Below are 25,536 nucleotides of genomic sequence, written 5' to 3'. Positions count from 1 at the left end.
AATGGTCTGTGTTTCCTTGTACGTGGCATTTGTTTTCGGCCCACGTTGGCATTGCTTTAGGAAAGCATCCCTAGTCAGACCGGTATCTGCACATTAGCAATGGGAACAAATATATCCATCCATACAATTAAAATGTGCGCTTGACTGCTCTTCGGATACACTTACAAGCACACAAATGTTGCCATTAATCTCCGTCCTTCCTATTTGTTGTCATCTATGTAAAGTGCGCTGGACTAAAGAAAGGAGAGAACACGTGTGTTTGTGTGTGTCCTTGTCCTGAAGGGCACCCACTTGCCAATTCTCTTTTAACTGGATTGTTTTGTGAGTTTTGTGTTTCACTCTTCTCCTGCTGGTATCATATTTAGTACACCATGTCCTGTCCAAGGACCAACTGCTGTCCAAGCTTTGTCTGGTTTAATTGAATTATGGTTGCCATGGGTAGTGGAAAGGTCAGATTTCATTCTGCATGGCGAATTCTGCAAGCCAAGGTATGTTACAGAGGAAGGGGGAAACCTGGCTCTCAAAGTCTGTGTCAAGGAGCCAGGGGTTGAACATACAGGGATTTTAAAAAAGGGGTGTATGGTAGTTTGTAGCCCTACATCTCAAGGAAATGACGTTGGGGTTATGTACCAAATTTAGGCTTGTTGGAAAACCCCAGCTCCACAACCAAGTGCCACAGCTCTTTTTGTGCCTATCTCCATGCCATCTCCTGCTTGGTAGACAGTCTCCTCTGGGACAGAAATGTGCTTCGCCTCTTGACACTTCCCAAATGCCTCTCAGAGAGTCTCTCTAGGGAACCAAGCACAAGCAAAGGGACTGGTATCAACTGCACACTTCTAGGTAGGGCTGGGCAGGATACCGGCAATGGGTCAGGAAAAACACAAATAGATGCAGTGCCAGCATTTCTGTTATTGGGTTTCCAAACAGCATGATATTAGTTTGCATTTCATCCCTTGGGCCTCCCTTCAGCATCTCTGGAGTGAGAGGATGGAGCTCGGCACCCAGGGATGCCACAGTGCTAAGCTCTCCTTTACCTGCCCTGTAACAACCCCTGGGGACTTAGCACTGACCTCTGTACCAATCTGACACGCAGACCCTGATGCAGCCCTGTCTGCAAAAGGGGGGCATAGAGATGGACACCCCAGTGGGAAGCAGCAAAACATCTCTATGGGAGGGTCTGGGACACAGCAGGAAGTTTTGGAAAAAACTCTCTTGCAAAGTTTTGTTTTGATGTCTGCTTTTGACTTTTAAGGATGTAAAAGGCAAAAAGCAGTGCAAGGAAAGGCAACATTAATGAGATGTCACCCTCTAGGCAGGACTTCATAAGAAGAAATGGGGAAATTGAGGCAAACTCAGTGGCAAAACTGGCCAGCTGAGTGTTGCCCAACAACATAAGAGAGAGAGTGTGATAACTTGCATGCTCTGATGCATTTGATTTTCCAGCATTCATACTTCAGACCTCATGACAGGAGAGGAAAATTAGAACATCATCAACGTGGTAAGTGCAATTGTGGGAGACATAGTGAGCAGCTGCAAAAACTGATACAAATGGGAGGATTTCATGGCTTGCGATATAATGCTTTGACATCACTTGTCGTCAGAGAGACTCACATATTTGCTTGCTCACTCACAGTTTTGCTCTAGTTCTTTAATTTTGCTAACAGTAGTAATAATAAAAGGCATCTTCGGACGCCAGACAGCTGTACAACACCATCAAGCTGTAAGGTCTGTCATGCTGTCTTTTTCTCAGAGCAAACCCCATAGCTGGCTGAGTTCTGGTTTACACTGTCAGCTTGCTGAGGGTCATCAAGAATAAGGCTAACTCCAGCCAGGGCACTGCCTGCTCTGGGTTTGCAGAAGATATTCATGCCACAGTGTTCTTATTAATTACTGCTCTCTGGAAACATAAGGCATGGGATGAAGGAGAATGAAACAAACAGGCTTATTTAGGTCAATTACAAAAGTACGGGCTAATTGCAAACAAACTGGTAAAACAGGAGCAGTAGGGGTCAGAGGAAAACAATGTCAACAGTGACCTACATACTCCTGGGGAGTGGGGTAGGTTAGACAGCAGGCTATGGGGAACGCACAGCTCAGCACCAGAGTGGTTTGCATACATCTATCCTTTCAGGTCCCTGGGCCAGAGACAGCCTGTGCCCAAACGCTGTCTGTGCAGTCCACGCAGAGCTGGCCTAAACACATAAGAACACTCAGGGAGGCATCAGCTGAGTGGTGCAGTGGCATTGTTCCCATGTGATGTTTAGCCCCACAGAAGGCTGCAAGATCTCTTCCCTGAGCCTCAGGGCAGACCTCGAAAATAACAGCTCTCTGCTTTCCATTGCAGAATAGTCCTGGAGTGTAGATGGTATAGTTTGTATGCTCTTGGTTCTGCTGCCAGAGGGAAGAAAAGTGAAGGACAATCCGTTGCTTAGCCACATGCTGGACAATCTATCTCATGATCTCTTTTGATCCTTTTCTGAAGGAGTTCTTCCTAACCTAGGCTGGCCCAACATAACATAGCCCAACCCAACCTTTCTACTGGAAACAGGCCGTGGGTGACCTTAGAGGAGTCAAGCAGCAGCTTTCAGCCTCCGCTCAGTGTGCCCTTGCAAGTGCTTTTAAGACATTTGTGAAAAGCAGCTGTTCTCAACTACCTTTCACCAACCCCTTAAACCCACTACCAACAGATTGAAGAGTGTAGGTGTCTGCATCCCCACTCACTGCAAAATGTTTATGGGCCCAAAACTGGGAAAAGTATAAAGTGACTGCTCTGAGAGAGACCTTTATCATTCCTCACAGAGTTCAATGGTAATTTCATCCTGTGCTTCATATCTCCAGAGAGCAGCAATTAGGGAGAACAATAGAACGCAAATAACTCCTACAAAAGGGAACAAGGATTTGGCATCCCTTATTTAAGTACCAGCTCAGTCAAATGCTTTCCTATCATGTGGTTTTCAGCTCTGGACTCCCCTTGCAAGCAGGATCCTCTGTATTCAATCTCTGTGTGCCTGCCAGCCCTGGCACCTGGCCAGTCAATGTGAGACAGCCCTCTCCTATCTGAATGGCTCTGCTCTTGTCTCTACCCACATCTAAGGTCCCACCTAACTGCTCCCTAAAAATGACAGAGCTCATGCAAGAATGCAGTTCCACTGTGGGCTTTTGAGACTGTCAAACCATTTGGTCCTGCATATAAATGGGGCCAGACTCTGCTGGAACCTAAGCATAAAGAAACTCCCATGGATTAGCCTGGGTAACATGTCATGGCTTATCTGACCAGCCAAAGCTGTGATGGTCTGGAGTTCACCATTCCCAGGCAGCGTCCAGACTGAGTTTGCCTCAGTACTTGCTGTATATCCCCCCTCACAGTCTCCACGCAGCCAGCAGGAAGCGCAACACGCTTACATTCAGCACTACTGTGTGGTATTCTGATCACCTGCCACTGAAAAATGGACAACAAAGACAGGTCCTGATTTGGGTGAGAATTTGGCAGGGTTGTAACACCTCTTACCTCCCTCCACAAGCTGGTTAATGCACATATGTGTGGGCCAGGCCATAGCCAGTGATAGGATAGCTGTTCACACATCGTAGTTGAGAAGCTGGAACAGAAGTAGCAGAACCTGTGGCATTGCCCCTAGGGAGCCACTGGCCCCTGCAGTGCCCTGACAAGCTTGTCTGCCCCTTCAGCATCCAGTTGCTGGTGAGGCTCTCGCCAGGACCATTCACCACGCATGCTGCTGAGGTGCTGTGGGAAGTCCAACAGCCATTCCTCCAGGTTCCAGTCAGAAGTCCCGGATTTTCTTTTTATCAGTCACATCTGCCACCTGACAGCAGGCTTGGAAACATACCTCATTGCACATCGGATGCACACATGCCTCTGGCATCAGGTGAGTCAGAACACAGCCTTGGTTTGACAGCTGAATGGAAACTTGTGTGCACTTTGCTAATTACGTTAAAAATAGTTTTAAATGAGGGCATGGTTTTTGTTGATCCCTTGAAATGCAGGATTGAGACATAAGTGGACTAGTTCACCTGTTAAAATACCAGAGCCAAAATTTAAATAGATTCATAATTTTTTCCTTCAGTTTAGGGCACATTCTGCTAATTTAGAAAAAAAAAAGTGAGTGTAGCTGTGCCCTGGTGGATACAAGGATTTTCTAAGCAGTAACTTCCTATCCTCAGCTGGACTTTCTATACTACACATTTTGTTTGTTCTCCCCATGGTTTCTTTTTATCAGCACAATTTCCTGGCAGCCAGCTGAATGGCATTCATACATGTATATTTTTCTTTTTTTAAAGCACAGCTGTGTAAGCGTATTCTCCCTGGATGCATTATGAACCATAGATGTCTACCTGACTTTTCCATGGGAACATATGAAGAAAAAGTCCTGTGTAACTGCTGGCTGGAATCTAAGCATTTCAAGTCAGGTACCAGGACCTTGATAAAGAGACCCAGGCTACGGTCGGAAACACTTTCCAGAAACTCATTCTGCTTATCCCTTGTAGCTGTGGCAATAAATGAGAGAGAGGAAGGGACAAAGCTCACTGCAGGAAAACAAGTTGACAAAAGCAACTAACTCTGTTTTGTTTTCATCACCTGACATGCTGTATATTGAACTTTGGAGACCTTGGCTATCTGAAACACAAGTGCATTTTGCCAGGGCAGACTCATATCTAATTAAGAGGTAATAATGAAATTATTATTAAGCTCACAGTCATTTTCATAGTTGGACAAAAATTAAATGTAAAATGCCCTCTATATACTGCATGGTAGCTGCTTTTTTTACCCTCTACCTGTCTAGTTTCTCATGTAGTTATTTTTATTCTAGACTAGACCAAAGCTTGTTATCTTTCCTCCTCCACCCTCTCTCCACATCTGAGTGCCTGCTGTTCACTATTCTAACAAGTCAACAGGTGGAAAAAGGCATAATGACCCTGCTGAATCAACATCCTGTGAGGCTAGTCCTGTGAGGCTTAGGATAGTCATTATCCTAACTGGAAAGCAGCACCATAGTCCTCTGGAGGTGTGGGGTAGGCAACTCTTACAGAACATTCTTACCGAATGCTCTTCTTTCAAGAGTTTCAAAGCTTGTGGGAAAAATGTGTTCTTTGCTCTGTGCTTGGCCTGAAAGCTGCTCAGGAATGTAGCAATGAGGATGTGGAGCAAAATGTCTGTCCCCACTATACTTACAGACACGTGAAGCAAGGTCAGCCCACGCTCTAAGCTGTGTGGAAGCTATGAATCTGCATGAGAGTGATGCTGATCCCTGACTAACTCACCTGGTTTCTGAGCTGGCCTCAATTGCTCATGCTGGCTGCCACAACTTCCAGTTTGGAGCTCCCTCTAGTACCAAGAGAACAGGTCAGCTCCAGCATATTGATGACTGAAAAAAATGAAATCCTTTCTCAGATGTTTCTCTGACTAAGAAAACAATTTTAAACAGGCAAAAAACAAGTTGATCAAACAACCACCCAAGGGCATGGTTGCAGTGTTGTATCAACACATTGGGGTTTCAGAGGCACAGAGCAGCACTTGCTGCCCCTGTCACACAGTACTTGGGCAACACTCAGATGATCCAGTGACAGGACTACATCTGCATGTCAGTATGGCTGTCTGGAGAGACACATCATGCTCCCTGCCTGGCCACAGGTAGTGAGAAGAGCTTTGTGTGTAAGGAGAACAAGTTCAAGGAAAGGTTTAATATCACACTGAGAAGACTCACATGTCACTTCTGCTCCATTGCTTTGTGTCTTCTTTTATCATGATATTTTTAACTAGGAAAATCATTTTGTTTAAAATCACTTCCAAAATGTTCCTTTTACTTGGAGCCCTACAGGAACATTACAGAACTATTGCAAGATGCTATTTCTTAGAAAAGCACAGAGGATTTCTGCAACAGAGAAAAAACATTTTCAGATATTTCATTACCTGATGCTTAAATATATGGCATTTAATTTACTGAGACATCTGTTCTCTCTCATGATTTAAGGTATCCCTCAGAAGACTACTTTAAGAACACATCATTCAAAACCAAATGCTGGAAATACCAAAGAAAAATGATATAATTTATTCATGGGACATTGTCCTTTCTGTCAAGGAAGAATTCATGACCTCTAGAGTGAAGCTGAAAGTCCTGTTGTCTTTGCTTATCATTAACTGATCTCCATCCAGGTGCTGCCCTGTGGAGATGGGCCCTACAGGAACAAGCCTTGTTCTGAAGTAAAGGCAATCTGTGGCAATAGTGAGGAGGCAATAGTGGCACAACAAAAGGAACGGCAGCAATCGGTGGGTGGGTGAGCACACGGAGAAGCACATTCCCCAGTGCAAGCCACATGTGGGAACCTTTAATGAGCTTCAACAGAAGCAGCAGTGAATGACTGGCCAGCAGATTAGCAGCTTGACTGCTGCCGTGGGAGAGCTTATTTTGGACACCATGAGCAAGAGCAACATCAGGAGGCATGTCATGGAGCAGCAGGTTTACCGATTGTTTCTAGACATGTCACTGGATGAAAAGTAGTTTCTCCATTTCAAGTGGTTTGGTATTTATTGGAGGATAGGACTGGCAGAACAGAAGCTGTGCAGGTGGGTTAGCATCATCTACTCTAGTTTCACCCAAGATAAGGCTCTACTAGTGGTTAAGTCAGTGTAAGGGTTTTTCAGTATCTTTTCATAAATTTGATATTACAATTGTAAAATTTGGCCCTTCTGATGATGAAATAGGTGTGTGGTAAGACTTGTACTGCAATACCTAGAGGAAGCTGGTGATTTCTGCCTGTTTCCCTTTCGTATTATTGAGATCAAAGAAAAAAAGAGCAGGTCTTTGTATTAATAAAACTATACAAAAAGTTTCTTTAAAAATCACTGGCAAGATCTTTCTCTTTATGACAAACTGAAGAAACTGTGACATTTCAGCCCACTTCAAAAATAACTAGAAAGATAGTATGCTTTAGTCTGAGAATCGGAAACATCTGTTCCCTGTCCCAGTTCCTTTTCACTGAATTTAGAAGTCCAATGATGTTTCAGAGTTAGCCTGTCTCTTCAGTCGCTTCACAGACACAAAGAATTGTAATCACAAATCACATAATGCTGTGCTCAGCTTTCAACAAAAGAGGAACAATTCTAGTTGCATTTAAACAGTGTCTCCCAAGCATACATATCAGCTGTCCCTTGTTTTCAAAGACATCCCTCAGTTCTTTCTCAAATGTATGCATGTTTCTCCCAGATGTGATGACTCTGATGTTTTACTGTTGAACAGCATAAATTTAAGAACTATCAACTACATTTCTTTTTCCCCTGTGCAGTGCCAGGTCCCAGTCCTGTACAGGCTGGTGCACATTTTCAACTCCATGTCCACTGTGAGTAATTCCACACACTAGAACTGATAGTCTGGATAAAACTGAGCACATGCGTAAATCTTCATAGAAGAGTTTTTTGCTTGTTTGTTTGTTTTGTTTTTGTTTTTGTTTGTTTGGGGTTTTTTGGTGTTGTTGTTTTTGTTGGTGTTGTTGTTTTTTGTGTTTTTTTTTTTTTTTTCCCCCAGCAGCTCTGGTTTCCTTCATTAATTTTTCCTCACCCTTAGCAATAAGGCACTGTTATTGAGCAATAGGACAATAGGGTTGGTAGGAATGGACAATATTCACATTTTCTGAAATAATCTTTTTCTTATGTACCATCTCTTGGGTTGCAGGCCATGTCTCGGGCTGAAAGTTAAGATACCTAAATGATTCCATGATTCTACACTTTTATTCCTAGCTCCATGGACTTCAATTTCTTTTATTTTTAAAACAATTGCAACATTACCAACTCTTGCAATTTTATTGTAAATCTCACAAAATTTGATATCTTTTGGAAAGCCACAGTTCCTGGAACCTTGTGATTTTTGATGCAGCAACAAGCATGGATTTCTCTATGGCATGTGTGTATCAAAACAAAAGCCTATCAAAGGTTAGAAACGGACATTTTAAATTCACTTCCTGCACTGTTACTGCGACATGATTGGAACTGATAGAGATTAGAATAATGACCTGTTATGCCTCTGGGTGTTTTTATCTATATATGCAGGTTCCTGACCAGTTGAACCTTAAGATCTTAGTGCTGCTAAGCCCTTGTTCCTGCTCAGAACCCCACTTGGAATGCAAACAACCTTTTCCTGAAATTCAGGCAGTGCAGGTTCACACAGGCACAAGCTGTGATGGTGGCAGTGTGCCGGCCACACTGGGGAAGACCATATTTCATGCAGATTGCCTGCCATGGTAAATCTGTGCCTGAACTTCAGCAAATTTTCATGGACTGTATATTTTGAAGGATCATCTCCAATTGCTATGAATACTCTGGGTTTGAATTAGTGACTGAAGATGGGGCAGTCACCAAAGATGGGAAAGGGAGTAGAGTACCCACAGAAGGAAATAGGGAGGACAGAGGACAGGTTGCAATAAAGGGCAGAGCACGTTAAGGAAGAGGGAACTAGCAGGACTTTTCTATCCTGAGAAATTCTGGTTTCCTTTTTGCCCTTTAGGGCTTTGATGTGACCGGTGTGGACATGCACAGTCTCTTTGAACTTAGAGACAGCACTATATCCTAAATGTATGCCCTCTAATAGCAATTGGTGGCTTGTGAAATCTGCCTCCCCACATCTCTCTTGTGGTTTGTAGCTGCCATGGCATGGTAGGGCAGCTGCCTGTCTTCCCATTCGGGAAGCACAGGAATAAGCGTGGTGGCTTCTGAACTCTTCCATGGGGAACAAATATTAGACAGGTCCCGAGAAAAACCTTCTTGCAGACCTGATGTATGTTTGCTTCTAGGGTCTCATCTGCTATGTGTCAATACACTAACGTCCCAAGTTTCTGACTCCATGGGCATCCTGATGTGACAATGGGCTGCCAGACTCCTAGCAAAAACTTTGAAGGGCTGAGGGAAGAAGGAGCTCCAGGACCTCATCATAGTGGGAACCTATGGGAACCTATGCACCCCCATAGTGGGGCTGTGGAGTCCCATGGTCATCCAGGAACACTCAGCTCAGCTGCTGATGGGTTTGGCTTTGCTGGCAGTCTCCTTACCAGCTAGATCTGGGAACACTGTAGCCCCAGTAAAGGATCCACACAGATGTGAAGTGTTAGAAGATGTGTCTCACCCAAGCCAGGCTGCCCTACGGTGAGGCATCACTCTGTAACTTTTTCATCTCCACAGTGAAATGCAGGACCCACATCTTTCCAGAAGCATCCTAGCACTGTTGCTCTGCAGAAGACCCAGGCACAGTGTGATGACCTGCCCTTCAGTGCAAAGAAACAACAGAAGTCAGAGGGTCTGCAAACAATGAGGTTGATTTGTAGATGAATTAATTTGCTTCAACAATTCAATCTTTTTGAGAGACCAAGATGGGTTAAATAACACCTGTTGGTGTCCTACCTTTTGTGTCACGTATGGGCCCATTTCCCAAATTTCTGGTGTCGCTGTCCAAAGGATGCTCGATGTTTACTTAGCTGTTGTTGGTCGTGTCAGGGCAAGTGTAATTTCGCCATTTTTTGGAACTACTATATTAAGTTTGAATGTTAGGACAACCCGGGTTCCATTTTGCCAGAAACACACTGCGGCAACCGGTTCAACCAGGGTAAAGGTGGACGGGACGACAAGGGGCGGTGGAGGCGGGGGTCCCAACCACGGGCCCTGAGGGACGGCGGGCACGGCAGGACAGGTCCCTAACGTGCCTCAACCTTCCTTCGGGTCTCACTTGGCTCTTGTGTGGGAGACGCACCCCCAGGTCCCCCATGACAGGCCGTCGGAGCTGGAGCAGCGCCAGCCGCCTCCCCACACACCGCCCGCCCGGCCAGCCCCGTCCCGAGAAGCGATCCCTCCGCCAGCGCGCCCGTCTCCCTCCGCCGCCCCCGGCGCCGCGGTGTGGCCCGCGCGAGCCGCCGTAGCGCTGCCGGGCCGGGCCGGAGAGCGGCGGGCCGGGCGGGCGCTCCCCCCTGCGCTGCCGGGGCTCGGCGGGCGGGTCCGGCCGCGGCCCCCGCGCCTCCCCGGCACCCCGCACTGCGGAGCCGCCCCCTCGCTGCTGCAGCCGCCGCCGCGGGTACGGCCCCCGCCCCGCCCGCGGGGGCGGCCCGCTCCGCGGCCCCTCCTCGGGGCAGGCCGGCTGCATGGGCTGGAGCTGCGGGCATCGCGGGCGCCGCGCTCGCCGCTCCTGGGCGCCAGGTAGGAGAGGATCACTCGGCGGGGTGAGCTGGGGCTGGGGCGCGGGAGGAGGCGCGGCCCCTCGGCCGCAGTGCTGCCGCCGCTGGGAGGGGGCTGGCGGCTGTGCCGGCTTGGACGTGTCTCTCTGCCTCTCCTCTCTCCCCCTTCTCTCTCTCCCTCCCTTCCTCCCTCTCTCTCTCTTTCTCCCCCGCCCCCATTTCGCACGGAAGCCGGGAGGATATCTCACTGCAGGCTCTGACTGCATCCCTCTTTCACCCCCGGCCACCGCCGGCGCTCCGGGAAAGGTGAAGGTTTTGGCCGGGGGTCTGTAATCGTTGGCACAGCTGTAGTGCCTCCATGATCCACCTCATAAATAGCGGGTGGGGGGTTGTGGGAACATTATGTGCCTTTATTATCTGGTATCGCACACTATATATTTGTATGCACTTATAGCGGAGATAAATTTTTGAGAGTTAAAAACTCTCTCGTGTGTATTCTCGGGGCGCTTCTGCGACTAGGCATTTAATAGTCAAGTACGGTATTGTGCTTTCCAGACTGTGAAACATAAGGTGGAATGGATGAGCATGGAGCAAAAGCAAGGGGCTGGATAGACTCCGTTAATGGACTCCAATGGTGGGAATTTTTGTCTTTGTCGTAAGATGATACTGAAGTGTAAAACATCTAAATTTTGGATTTGGGAACTGGTTTAGATGTGCTAATTGATACTAAATGGATGATAATTTATGTGGAAGCGTTGGAGAATAGTAATGCTGCATCCATCCTTATCATAAGCTCTTGAGTTTACGTTTCTTGCAAAGACTGAGGCTAGAATTTATTGTGAGTGTTGTATTGACCCACGGGTGCATCTTTCAGTTTAGATTACTGCAGATTTGATCCTCTGGAATCTGCGAAAGGAAGTTTGCCAGCCTCTCTGAATAGCTTTGCAGAGTAACAGGAGTGGAGTTCCCGAGCAGAATCGCTGAGAGATATGTGAACGAGTGTGAGCAAGGCTGAGGACATCGGTATTTCTGCCTCAAACCTGGGCTCATTCCCCAGGCACAGTGTCTGTGTGTGGGGTGAATACCCTTGTGGCACCTGGAGATGATGTCGGTTGAAGGGTCTACGATAACAAGTCGGATCAAAAATCTACTTCGCTCCCCTTCCATTAAGCTGAGGAGAAGCAAGCCTGGGAACAAGCGAGAGGATATAGGCAGCAAGGTGAGTGCTATGTGGTGCAGCTAGCGTGGTTAAACTTTGTTGTCTGAGTTTCCATCTATACTGACAGTGCTGCTTTGGGAGACCTGTATAACTGTAGAATGATACAGGGACACTGATCTGTGACTGGTATGTCTTTTAGCTGGGATCTTCGCTGTGCTGCAGATCCTTGCTAAAACCTTTATTTCTCTTCTGAAACTCTTTTTGCTTCCGTGGTATGTACCCAGTCTGTATCAGAAAGCTTTTGGGATTTCCCACACTGTAGTGTGTAGAGCTGTTACAGATGACTGATAGGAGAAATATAATGCTGCCTCTTCCTCCGTGTTACGAACTGCTAACCTGCATTACCAGCAGCTAAGGATGCAGAAACTGTTCTGTGTAAGCAGTTGCTCTCACCCTGCAAAGGATGTTCTGTGAACATGTGGGAGGGGAAGGATGATCTGAAAGATGAAGGATGCGAAACATGTCTTGGAGATGTCTGTTCTGTTGGTGTTTGCGTTCCACAGGCCTGGATGTTCTTTCTTCTGTGTTCAGCTGTGCACCTCAGACACCTTTCCCTGGGGATATCTTCTATGGGATATAATTGGTTCTACCAGAAAAATCCATCGTTCTTGGTGTTGTGAGGAATTCCTGACAGACAGTCACTCACTGGGAATTGACTAGTGTCATGAGGAAAGGACGATGACTTTAACTCAGGTTCAGGGAGAACAGGAGCTGGGTGGCATTGCCTTGTGCTGACAAGTCACCTCTGAGTCAGGGCACCTTCTTCTGTCCCTGCCACTGATTCTCCTGTAACCCTGGGCAAATCACTCAGCCTTTGTGCAGCTCTCTCTCCATAAATAGAAAGCTTAATCCCTCCCCTTTTGAGAAGACTCACTAATAAATAAGAAATGCTTGTAATCCATGTCTGCAAAGTGCATTTGTTGGTCTCAACACAGTAATGCTTCAAAGTTTATCTCTTGAAGAGCACGTGTAAAACTTCAGAGGAAATAAATGGCACTGTACCTAAAAATTGTCTGTCCCCAGCATGAAATCCTGTTCTCAGAACTCTGGTTCAGGTCCAAGTTTCCCTTAGATGGCTCTTTAATACCAAGGAACACAATATTCTTGTCTTGCCATGCTAGAGAAAACCCTGTATGGCTTCCTCAGAGTTGTCTAGAGGAGAGCCCTTAGTGCTTGTGCGTGACCTCGGCGTGTGCATGTGCTGCATTTAATGCACCCTGTGGACTGCCAGTGAAATGTACTTTCTAGCTGTTGCTGAAGAGTAGTTGGTTGGTCTGTCTGTATTCTGCAGAGACTTCCATTGGAAGAGACAAAAGCCACCTATACCTCCCCAAGTATGGTGGGAATTGGATTCTGGCTCTGTGGTCTGCACACTCCTTTTCAGGGCCAGGACCTGTTGCTACACACCCTGGGTATTCTCTGGTACATATTTCATTTTGTTTTCCTTACATGTGCCTTTTAGAAGAGCTCCATTTTATCCCTTGTGCTGTTTCCCAGTGTGCTGTCAGGGCTGCCTGAGCCCCTGGAGATATCATGGATTCATTCCGCACCATCAAATTAGGGTTTCAGGGCTAGATTTTGTATACCTTACTAATAAGAGCAGTTAATCAGTGAGATGCAAAGGAACTGCTGGGGAGTTTGCTGGTAGAATCAATTTGTCATTATTAGGAGTTAGGTGCTGGTGTTGGTTTTCTCAAGTAATCTGCTCTGAATTAGCTCAAATGAGTTATGGTCTGCCTTCAGTGGGACAGGCAAAGGAGCAGGCAGGGCAAAAAGGAGTGGGCCCTTTACCAGAGATCTGACATATGTGGTTATCCCTCTGCCATGGGTCTGCTCCTCTGCTTTCCAAGGTGAGAAGCAGCTCGACTTTTCTAAAATAGCAGGAAACAGATCTCAGTATGCTATTTGGTGTGAGTGTAAATCCCTTGGGACTAAAACTGAGCATCATATGCTCCTGAGGAATCTTTTCTGACCTGCAGGGAGGAATTTTTCAGGCATCTTTGTCTCTTGGACTTCTTGAGAAATGACTGCTCCAAGAGATGTATGCAATTGGTCACATGGAAGCATGGAAGGGCCTATGAAGTTGGTCATCTCTGCTGATGGAGCTTTTATTGCAATGAGCTACTTAATTTAAGATGGACAGGCACCCTCAGTAGCACTGGCTAGACTTCCATGTGCTGATTTTCCCTTCCAGTGGAAAGTGTCCCTGGTGTCCTACTCTTTCTTTTGTCAGTGTGAGGTTTGCCAGGCTGTCTCGGTGGTTAGGGACAGACCCCTTATGCAGTTTGTCATGTTGAAGAGAAGGCCTGTGAAAATTGCCTCCTTTCAGTGAGGCAGCTGTGTAGTGCTGGGCTGGACGTGGGCAGGCTGTGGGAGGCTGGCTCTGCAGAGACCTGTTTGTGCATTGCTGTGAAAGGGGGAGTGTGGGTACATAGAGATATTTTGCATGATAGCGGTGCAGGACATGCAGTGTGTTACTTGGGAGCTGTACAAGAGAGAACTTGTTTTGTGACTTTTATTAGGACTTATTTCTTGCTGTAATTAATGCATGGTTTTACTGTACAGCTCCAGGAGATCTCTATAGGAGTAAAACTAAGGAGCTAATAGGTAATCAAGGGTATTAAAAAAAATGGTGTGGAGGAGGAATGGAAACTCTTTAAATAAAACTTTTTGATAAACTGGATGAAGTGTTTGGCTTTTTTGCTGTTTTTTGAAACTATTTTTTTTTAATGGGAGTCCTGATTTTTGTTGGTGCCTGACTAGTTTTATGTGTAGGCTTTTTTTTTGTTTTCTGATGTTCATGGCTTGAATCCAGTTTTTCTGTCCTTTCCAGATCTGTTTTTTTGTGTTGAACCAATATAGACATAGAGTACTGTGACTTAAGTCTAGGCCTGTTGACTGTTGGGATTTGTAACGTGTCAGTGTGGCGGTTGGAATCTAAAATTTCCTTAGATAAGTTGGTTGGAGCGCGTTCAATTTCTAGAGGATTACTGGCCCTGCCAGAAACCTGGCCATGCCTCTGGTCACGGTGCTTGTGATTCCAGGAGAGACATGGGGTTAAAAACTGGGCACTGAGTGCCTCTGAATCACCCTGCATGAGTGGCACTCTCAGGACAGTGGGGAAGCAAAGAGTTAAAAGGTCCTGTTTGCTGTAGTACCCTTCGACTTGGCTACACAACTCTCTCTCTGCTCACAGAAGTAATGTACCTGAGCAGGTACAGTTCCTGCAGGGGCTGTTTGTATTGTTGAGCTCTATACTTGTAAATATAAACCTCTTTTTAACTGAGAAAGCTGTGCCTGTTTGGGGAGGGGGAAGGGTGTATGTGTTCTGGTATCCTCAGTCAAACCAGATTACAAATGTCAGCTTAGAAACAAATTGCTACAAAACCTGCTACAGGCTTTCCCTAAAACGGTAAGCCAGCGAATCAAAGAAACATATTTGGAATTTATGCTTGTTTCTTTGATCTCTCCTGTTTTTTCTAAACCAGAAATATTTCAAGTTGCCAGTTTAAAAAGAGTGCTTTGACTAAAACCTGACATTCCTCAGCACGAAGTCATTCTGCACAGGAACTATTGTATTGTGGTCTGCCCCTTCTCCAAGTGGGACATGAACGTGTACAGCTGGAGTGGCTGTTCCTGCCTCATGATACTGGGTTGGACTGGGTGACTCTGCAGGACCTTTTGGAGAGCTTTTTTTTCTGAAAATGAGCCCTAAGTTGCTCCTAGTTTTCCGGGTTTTCTGGACAGGGTTTTTCGTCCTCCTTTGGTGAGGCATGGTCTCTTACTACCAGCCAGCAGAAACAAGTATGTGTACCTCTGTGTCCTGCCAGAGAGCTTTCACAGATTTAAGAGGGAAGCAGATCCATGGAAGCTTGAGACCCCTTGTGTCTTGTTGTGCCCCTTGCGTTCCCAATGCAGTTCTCCAACTTCTTAATCCCCGGAGAAGCTGCAGGGCTCGGCTAGGACCACAAGCTGTTCTGGACACAGGAGAGTGGAGTCATGTTTCTGGCCTGACTGTAGCTTCCTGCCTTCAGTACACAGTCCTTTTTGTTTGAAAATATCGTGGCTTTCAACATGATTCAGTTTAGACTTAACTAGATCAACTGAGAATTGCTGAACCTGAACTGTAACAGAACCAAAAACCACACAAGTTTAGTTCACTGGTATAAATGCATCAAAAATCATCACTTCCTATTAAATTACATAGGCTGAGGCTTGTTGCAGAGCGGAATTCTTTGTAAGACTTTGGGAACAATTTGACCCTGCAGCAGCAGAGCCTCCTGGGTTCCTCGTCGGCAATATTTCCCAGGGAGCTGGATGTGGGGCTGAGCAGCCTGACTGTGTGGGTAGTTAGAGAGCAGCCTGTCTGATGCTGTTTTTGTTTTGGCAGGATTTGGAAGGGTCTTTTACATAATGACGGTTCTTTTGAGGAGCTGTTCAGTGCAGTATTGCCCCACTGGCCTTCTTCATTCTGCTGCAGTCTGAGCAGTGCTCAGCCCACCATCCCTGGGACCAGTGCAGCCAGGGGCACAGCTGAGGGGATGCATCTAACCCTTGTCTGGCTGTCTGCTGCTGTGCCTGTTCTGCTTCATCATCCATGAATGTAACTTGGCCCCAGTTGATAGCTTGAGATCTTTCTCACAGCTCTCCACTCCATAATCTAAACACACCCAATTGCTTCAACAGCTTAGGGCCTGCTGTCCAGAGATAGGAGGGATTTCATGTCTGTCTCTGGTCAGGCTTATAATAGTGTCCCTTAAAGCAGAGGACAAAGACTGGTTGGCTTTTCCATAGCCAGACCTGCATTTCAGTGGTGTGTCTGTATCTGTGGACAGAGTCAGTGGAACAATGGAGAGTGTCATAGCTCAGGGGGTGAATCCTTCCCTACTGGTCTGCTCTGGTCCCCCTTACTCCATCCTCCAATACGTGGTGCTCAAGATGACTCTGTTAACAGTTTCACACACAAGGTTTCCTTGTTTCATTCTTCACTCCATGAATGTTATGCCTTGTCCTGAAAATACAGGGTGATCTGGCTAGCTCTCCTGGTCTGAACGTGAGTATTAAATGTGACTTACATACACAGAGCGTATCAAAGCCGAAGTTTTTGTGCTGGTGAGCTGCAGTACCAATGGCTTTTGGTTCTTGGAGAATGGTGGATATAAAAGCATATAACAATTCAACATATTTGGTTTTGTAGCCTGCAGCTGTATCCATGAACCACTGTGATCCTTCTTGCCAATCTTGAAAGGAGATTGATTACTAGGAAGATCCACCCTTCTGGCCACCCCTAAATCATGTGCTGTCTTTACTGTGAAAGACAGCGGGGAAAATCTCTCCATAGCAGGGGAAGTGTGATGATGTGCTAATGGCTGGGGTGCAGTCAGCATGAACAACACAAACCAGGTCATTTGCCTAGTGGGTTTAAATGGTTCTTGCTTCCCCTGGGTGGTCATACCCTGCTTGCCTGGATGGTCTTTTAGAGCTGCTGTGGTGTTGCCTTGTATGTTGTTCTTCATCTCTCTCAGATGAGTTGGGTATTCTGAGAAGGCATGTGAGATTTAGCTAACCTGTCTGGAGATGCTTGTAAGCAGGTTTTACGCTGTCCTGCTGTGCTGGATAAGCTGTACACCTACAGACTGATGACCCCCTTTTGCTTGTGGGCTGTTCTGTGGTGGGCTGTGAAGCATGTGGTGTTTGCCAAAGACCTGGCTGGGATAGGAAGGTGGCAGAGGTGTTACAGTGGTACATTTTCAGTCAGAGCTGTTGTTCACTGTGGTGCAAGGGGGCTGGTGGAGAAAGGCATCGACAGACATAGTGGAAAGAGTCCTCCTTCATTGTGTACCATCTGTTTCACTAGCTGTGTGCTTGGTTCTACTTGTGGTGTATTACCTCGCTTGTTTCAGGAGGGCAGAACAGTTGAAGTAATGGTTGTAAGTGAGGCCAGGCTGGGCCATAATCTGCTTTTGTGTCTTCAAGGATCTGCATGCACCTGTAAAAGGACTTGTATATTGTTTTACTCGCCTTTGTGTCTAGTGGAAAGTAACTCCACAGCACTACCTCCTTTTCTGGCTGAGAAAGTGGTGGTCAGCATTTTGAAGGCCTGGCAAATTGAAGTAGATATTTTGTTTCCTGTTCATCAGGTCTTAGGGAGAAGTTGCTTGATTAACTTTGGTACAATTTTCTCTGTGACTGTGAAAGCAAACACCGTGTACTAGCTAGTCTTTGGCTTACTTAAAAGGTCTCTTGTGTTGATCTTTGGTGCCAGGAGCGGCACTTACATGGCATTCAAACAGAGCTTAGCCCTGACATTAATGTTGAATGATCCCAGCTAAGATTTGAATAACTATCACCAAGGCCAGCTTCAGTTACTCCAGGCTTCCCTTTGTGCCTGATGTACCTGCCTTCTCACAGCTGGAAGTGTCTGAGGGCTTTGGTACATGCGTAGCAGGGTTATGACATGCTCCCTGCGCTGGTTTCCAGCTCCAGATGTGGGCTGGTCCCTGTGCCTGAAACCCTGCAGGCTCTGCTGAGGCTGTACCCACCAAAGGGTGGCTACTGCAATTCAGAAAAACCTTCAACTATTTCCTTTCACCACAGCCTTGCCCTGAGCATGTGCCTGTGTGTTGTGCAAGGAAAATACAACTGAGGCCTGCAGCTGTTGTAATCAGCTGTGCTGTGTGATCTGTATTCAAAAATGTTGTTGTCAAGTATTTTGACATTGCTAATATTTGTATGTTCATAGATGTGATTCCAAACTCCTACAGGAAGGCTGAGGCTGACCTAAGCATTGAATCTTGATCTTCTAAGGCCAAATCTTAGCCTTAGTCACAAAGCTCAACTTTTTGCAGATTACCAGGGATGTTTATCACCTCTCCTATGTGAGGAGGACTTGTGTTCATTTAAGATTATTTGCTTAAAAGTCCCCAAACTGTACTGTTGTAAGTGCTGACTTTGTTCCATTGTCACTAATGATTTCAGTGGCTCTGGTGATGATGACTTTCCAACAGGCTCAAGCAGATTAAGCACCGTAAGAATTTGAGCTGTGGAAACCCCACTAAGCCTTGTACATTTGCTCATGTCCGAAGAGACCAGTACTGTTGTTAGTTACTCTGAGGAAACTGATTGAAAATAGTACTGTAGAAGACTATGAACTGCTGCTGTATTCAGAGTTTCCAAGTCAAGAGCTATAAAAGCCAAACCTGCTTGTTCTCCCAAATACAATATCAAAATTCACAATTGGTTAAGAAGGGTAATGTGATATAACAACTAATATGAGATTTCTTACTTGATGACATTTTAACAATGGCATTCCTTCCTTACAGTGATACTTCTTTAATTTCTGCATCTCCCAGGCACTTTGCGTAGTTAGGCTGAAATTTCCCCCATCATGGATCCAAAAGAGATTCCTTCCTCTGGAGGAAACTAGATTATCAGTAGTAGAGAGTCATAACATTAACAAATGGCTTGAGAGCAGGTAGATGGAGAAGTTTCTGAAAGGAGAAAGCAACATCGTTACAGTGTCAATGGGTTCAAGGATACAGACTTGTAAAGCTCTCTGCTCCTGTTCTCTCCCAAATAGGCAGTGCAAAGAACAGTGCTGCCTGTTCAGAAACCCTTCCCTGTCGACAGGCAGGCCCAGCATAGGGCAATTGTTTGAAGTGCCAGTACTGAAGTGTTAGCTGTTCTCCTGTGCTCAACAGTGGTAGCCTTTGAGCTCTCCCAAGGACTTTGAAATTGCTTGCTCATTTCTGAGTAGAGCATAAGGGGCTGCTCGCCTTTGAAGTCTTGTTTGCTTTCATTTGCAAAACAAAAAAAGATAAAAAACCCCACCATTGCTCAAACCAGGCTTTGCACAAAAGGAGCTTGAGTTCATTCCTCAGTCCCTAATGCAATCTAGATGCTAGAGTCGCTAAAACATTGAATAGGATTGAGGATGAAAGGAATGTGTGCAAGACCTGCCTCCTTATTTGGTGACAGCTCCTGGTGTTCAGAACTTGCTGTGCTCTGTGCTTCAGCCATAGTCGTGCTGCGAGGCTGTGACCGGGACCATAAGGGGATAGGGGTGGTGTTGAGGGTATCCTGAGTGGGCATAAGTCAGGGTGTACTTGGCTAAGCACTTGCCTATGCTAGAAACAATTTGCAAGCTGAGCTCCCACAGCAAGCTGGTGACACTGCATCAGAAGCATCTGTTGAATGATCCTGTCCCTCAGAGAAACAAACTATACCAGTGAAAGGGCTTCTTTCTGCCAGTTACATTGCATCAATATTAGCCTTTTCTTCAAGAGCTTTGTGTGGGCTAAGAGTGATGTTTTTCGTGCTCCTAACCAATGCTTCCCTTCTGCTGAACTGTATAAAGAAAGAGTGAACCTTGAAACAGCTGTGGTTTTTTTTTTTTTTTTAATACAGTTTAAGGTTTTGAGTTCTGTGCTCTGCTCTTCAAGCTGTGTCTGACCCTCTTTTTTCCCTCAGTGTAAAACAGACAGGATACTTTTCCACTTACTGCGAAGTGTCCCAGCGTCCAACTGCATAACTCCTTGTATTTGGCTTATCTCCCAGTTTTGAACTAGATATAGTGGTCATAAGTGCAGTTGTTTCAAACCTGTTTTGGGGGTGTCATCCTCCTCGAGCAGCTGGATCCAAAAGCATTGCTGACTGTAAACTGGAACTGACAAATTTGGGATCTGTTTTTTTTGCTTAAGCCCATCTTGTCCCAACTCATCTAATTTTCTTGGCCTGAATCATGACCAGACATGCTTCAGAAATGGTTCTGTGTATCTTGCCCAACTGTGAGGGCTAGCTGGTGGAAAGTGTTTGCCCAGCCTGTTCTCAAAACCCTGCTATGGGAGTGGTGGTTGAAGGGAATGGGGACAAGATGACGTAAAGGGTTCTTAATAAAATGTATTAACAAATATTTCTGATGGGTCTGTGGTGGCCCTCAATGGATGTAGCTGTTTCTAAAAGCCTGACCTGCTTTTGAGGCTGAAATTGGGATTCCACCTTCCTCTGCACCGGGAGGATAATCTTCCTCCTGATAATCCATGGCTTGTGCTGCCTGTCTCTTCAGGCTTCTCAAGCTAAGCTGTTGAGATGTATTTACACGCAATCAGCAGCGTGAGTAACTGGTGCTGGGGAAGAATGAGGGTGAGGAACTCTGGGAGAGAGGCAGTTTTCTTCAGCTTCCTCACCACTGACGACTTTGGCTGTAACTTCTGAAAGAGTAGGTCTCCTGCATCCCTGTTGTGGTGGGTGGCTTATGGATACTTGCTTTGTGAAGTTCTTGGCCCGTTTTCTGTAGCAGGGCAGCAAGTAAGCTTTTGGATGTCCAAGACCTGCGATAAATAGTTTTTTGATGGAGCCATGAGTGGAAAACTGAGCATGGTGGTGGGGGAGAAGATGCAGCACCTGAACTGTCTCTGGTGCGTTGGAGCTCCTCTAGGTCCTTGGAATGAGTGTTTCTGCGCAGGAGCGTTAGTGTGTAATCATGGCCATTAATAAAATGGCCAGAAGGCTGATTTATGGCACAGCCTGCTGAAGCAAGAGCCAATGGGCCCCCCAACACCCAAAATGCACTTGCATGGCCTGGCCTACCTGCTCACTGCTTGCTGGGAACTTCACAGCTTCTGCCCTGGCTTCTTCCAGGTGCTGTGGCCTCCTGTGGCCATGGAGATGCTGTGGCACACTTGTGGAGGGGCACCTTGACCCTGCCTCCGGTGCTGTGGGTACCTAGTGCCTGGGGAGGCCCCGCACTGCCTGGGGGACTGCGACTCTGGATAAGCCCGTGCTGCTTGGTTTAAACACACGTTCGGAAAAAAGCAGACAAACCAAGCTCCTAGTCTAGACAAACCCTCTATAATATGCTCAGAGTCTGCATTGTCTTCAGACAGTGTCTGGACCTTTATGGTGGAACTCTGGTGACCAAGGTTCCAGGCTGACCAGCAAGGCTGGGAGAGACCACCAGGTTGCCCTGAGCAGTAACACTGCCCTCTGTGGTAGAGGATATGGTGCATGAGATGTACTGGGCAGCTTTCAGCTCTGCATCTTCACCAAGGGAACTGAATTGTGTCATTAGTTTGGGAAAATTTGCCTCTTTGGTGAAAGAAAAGTGTTTTACAGGGCACCTGGGGAACTGAGGTCACCAGGAGTTAAGAAATACTGCTCACTGTGGAGAGTCTTGTGATGTTCTGCTGGGAAAAGGAGAGTGCTTGCTGTGATAAGGCATTTAGTTTTGCTGTCAGTGCTTTCCAGAGGTTTAAAACAATTGGGAACACTCATCACCTACTGCCTAAAGGTTTGTTAGCAGGCAACAGAATCTCTTTCTACTCTGTTTTTTTTCTGGCACTTAAGCCTTTTGTACTGGGAGGAGCAACCCAGCTGTCCTTAGTCAGCAGCCCTGGCTGAGGAAGGGAGGAGGCTATGTAAAGAGTGCTGTAACTGTCCAGACAGAGAGAAGCTGGTATTCCTGCCCTGGGCTCTGTGGAAGGGAGTTGTGGGCCTGAAGCATGTTTGTGTAGCATTTGGAATTAGTTTAGTTGAGGAGCTCTCATGCTGAGGAGATGGCAGAACTGTAAATCATCAGTGATGAATGTAGCTGAAGAAGTAGTTAGGGCAGAAGGAAGGGCTTAGAAGCAAAATCCATTATAAAATGTCGAAGTGGGTGGTTTCCCTTGCTGGGGAGGGAGTCTTCTCTCCAGGCAGCAGAGGGAACACTGCCTATGCAATGTGGCCATCCCTCTGGAAGAGGAATTTGCATCCAGGTCTGTTGCCTGGGTTCTGTCTCATGTCCTACTCTCCTGCTCTCTAGAGTGATTTCATTTGGATGTTTTTCTCAGATCCCCAGAAAGGAAAGTACTGTAAACAGCTGCCAAGCAGGATTTTGTGTCGTAGAGCATACTTAAATGCTGGAGCCTGGTTAGATGATGGTATGTTTCTATTTTTCTCTGTGTGTGTATGTTTTTGATAGGAAGAACATATTCTGTTCTGGTTGAGTGTATGTTACTTTTCTTAGTGTGCCTGTTAGTACTGTAACTCAGAGCCCACTCTTTTGCCCTGCTTATAAAGTGACACTGGTATTGTGTTTCAGCTGGAATGTACACAGTCTTGCACAACCCTTCCTAACGTTTTTAGAGTCGTGATGACCTTGAAGGTTTTAAAAGAAAACTGAATGCAAACTTTGGCACCATTCCTGTGGGTACTGAAGTGTGTGGTTAATTTTGCATGAGGTAGTATGAATGTGGGTAGTTCCATTTCACCCAATGAATATAAAGATAAGTGCCTCTGTGGCCGATTGCAAGATCAGTCTATGTGTGATGATTCACCTAACTCTATTGTGTGCATACCTTATATGTATATCATGCAGTTGTCTTCATCGTGTTGTTTTGACCAGCTCAGCTGCACTTTGTCCATTAATCCATGTTTCCTGAATGTGTTCTTGGGAAGCCTGGAACAGAGACCGTTTCTCTTTCCCCGTTTCACACACCAAATAAACACTTAACCATTTTTACTTTGTACTCCTGTCATCATCCCCAAAATGGGTTTCCTCTTTTCTTCCCGCCTAAAAGCTCCCTGACAGAGCCTCCTCTGATCCAAACAAAATGCTGACCTGACACGTTCAGGAAGGGCAGTTTCATCTCTGGACTTACAAACAGGTTTATGCAGGAATAAAGCTGGGTTATTTATACCCGGGGGAAGAGATGCCCATCTCTACAGAGGCCTGAGATGATGGTCATTAACTTTTCCACATCACATAACCAAAGATGCCATGCCTTTCTAGATACTTCTGAGGTGTTGATTATGCTTTCCTGCTCTTTAAAGTCCAGTTCTATTGGATTCAGGCGTAAGAAAAGGCAAGCTTCTTTTAAGAATGAACATGTTAATCCCATATCTGTCCCCCCTCTGCGCCCTGGTATTTAGCTGTTGCAGAGAAAAATGTGATGAAAGGTTGTTTTAATGTATACTGGAAAGACTGACAGAGCTGTGTTTGAAGCCCATGAGAGAGACAATCTGGTGAAAGGCATGGTAACTATCATCTGGTGCTTGTCTACATGTCGTAGTGGAAGGACCCTCCATTAGGAGAGGGAATCTAGCAGACACCTGGTCTCCCTGTGGGCTGCTGCTTGCAGTTTGGCTTACTGGAGGTCACGTAAAACCTCGGCCTAGCACTGGGATCAGTATCCTGTGGGGTTCCTCGCAGGCACCTTTCTCATGTACGTGTCACTGAGGTCCCTGCAACCAGCGCTGAATTAAGTACTCTTGGGATGTTGGGCCAGGGCTCCTGCTCCTTGCTGTTCTGCTTTCTTTTCAGTGTGTGAGCTTATGGGTACTGCACTAAGGTCAGACTCATTAAAATATGGTAGCACTACTGATATTTTCAGTACAGAGTTTGCAAATAGAGCTGTGCAAATCTATCTCCTGTTTGTCCACTCTTAAGGTTATAAGATTACTTTAAAATCCAAGTGGATACAGGCAGATGCTCTGTGTGTTGCATGTCTGCCCTTATGCTGGCCCACACCCTGGTCACCTCCACGTGGTCTGTTGGCAGTCAGACACTATATCTTGATGTGACAAGAGCTGGCTGTTAACTTACAGCTATAAATCTGTTGGGGCTATAGTGGAAGTCTGTCAGTGCTGTGCAGGTGGCAACTGGCTTACTTAGCTTCTGGGTGGATAACATTTAAATTTTTTTTTTTCCCCTATTACAGCTTGTATTTCTGCAGTGGCAGAGCCTGTTCTGGTCGTGGTGGAGCAGCAGTTAACAGACTTTATGGGACATTCTTTCCAATTGCTGTGGTCTAAACATATGTACACCAGCATTGAGTTACTTCTGCCTGGAAATAAGCCACAGAGCTATATATAAAATATGTTTGAACTGCTGCAGTAATGTTGTTGGTATAAATAGAAGAAGTGGTACACCCAGGGCTTCCCTTCCTTAGAACTGATTCAAGAAGACTTCCCAGATACTCTATCTTCAGTGGAAAAGGCTGTAGAAGGTGGCTGAAAGCAATAACAAGATGCCATATGGCTAGCCTCCAGGGAAGAGCTTAAGTACTTGGGTCTGGAGCATTGGATTCCTGCTTGAAGGTTGCTCAGCTTTTTCCTCTTGTGGTGGAACATCTGTCTGAAATCCCATAGGGTTCAGTTTGCAGCAACCTGGTCCACCAATACTACGGAGTTTCGTCTGTGACAGTCTCTTAGTTTCTTGTGACTGAGTTTTCTTGAACTTTTGTCAGACATTTTCCTACTCAAGCTATTAGACAGGTAGTCCAGGTACTTGGGGAGCTGCTGTTATCACCGTATTGTGACATATTGGCTACTGTAGAAGATTGTGCCAACTTCTGTGGTCCTTTCTGTCACTAATAGATTTTTATCTCACCTAAAATGAAATGTAGGAAGTGACCTCTATAGAAATAGCAGAAAATGCTGATAAACACTGAGGAGCCAGTTGCAGCTTGTGGTTCATGCTAATTCCATCTTTAAACTCCAAATGCTTCTTTGGCTAGTTTGTAAACAGATCCTTCCACAATATTGTCTCCTAAGTGCTCTATTGCAGGTGTCAACCTGCGATGTTCTGAAGACTTGAGAGGCAAGGTTTGCAGGTAGAAGTAGTGTCTTCTCTTAAACAGACTGATGCAATTAGAAGAAGGAAGGCAAGACTGTGGACAGATGGAGACATTTTTGGGGTTCAGTGCTCCATGAATAATTCTCTACAGTCATTTCCTTCTGCATTGTTTTTATGAGTCCAAATCATCAGCTGTGTTCTTTCAGCTCTGACAAGCCATCAGCTCCGTTTCATCCAACACGTCTTCTCTGGTCAGTGATGGGAATTACAGCCTGGCTTCACCCAGGAGCTAGTTCTAGTGCAGGGGTGTCAGTAAAACTTGTATCCAGTAGTTGCCCACTACCTAGATGCCAGTGCACCACAGCAGGGAGAGGACACAAGCTGCATAGAAGCTTGATAGATCTCTTTTTGCTGGAGGCCATGAAATACAGTTTGAGCAGACTTAACATAGTGGCTCAGTACAAATGTCAGTCAACAGGGATGTTCTGACTCTTAAGAGTTGCTTTACTGTTCAGTCTTACTGCTTGTCCTTCAAGTGTTTGCCTGCTTATTATATCTTTTGTTTGAACTGCAGAAATGTACTTGGAACTGTAAT

At 45.9% G+C, this 25,536-nt stretch overlaps 1 protein-coding gene across 4 annotated transcripts in view; it reads left to right on the top strand.

The window, feature by feature from the left end:
* The first annotated feature begins 10,057 nt into the window (after positions 1-10,057).
* Positions 10,058-25,536, top strand: part of MAPKBP1 (mitogen-activated protein kinase binding protein 1) — a 102,245-nt gene continuing 86,766 nt past the window's right edge. For all 4 annotated transcript variants that reach the window (XM_051791953.1, XM_051791956.1, XM_051791954.1 and 1 more), the window contains exons 1-2: positions 10,058-10,189; positions 11,042-11,386. In XM_051791953.1, the coding sequence (XP_051647913.1) occupies positions 11,270-11,386 (117 nt within the window). In that variant the 5' untranslated portion in view covers positions 10,058-10,189; positions 11,042-11,269. The remainder of the gene's footprint in view (positions 10,190-11,041; positions 11,387-25,536) is intronic.

The sequence above is a fragment of the Manacus candei genome, unplaced genomic scaffold (genome assembly GCF_025592945.1).
Source record: "Manacus candei isolate 608988 ecotype Guabito, Panama unplaced genomic scaffold, ASM2559294v1 h1tg000033l, whole genome shotgun sequence".
In the NCBI taxonomy this organism is placed as follows: Eukaryota; Metazoa; Chordata; class Aves; order Passeriformes; family Pipridae; genus Manacus; species Manacus candei.
This window is presented reverse-complemented; position numbering and strand designations above follow the sequence as displayed.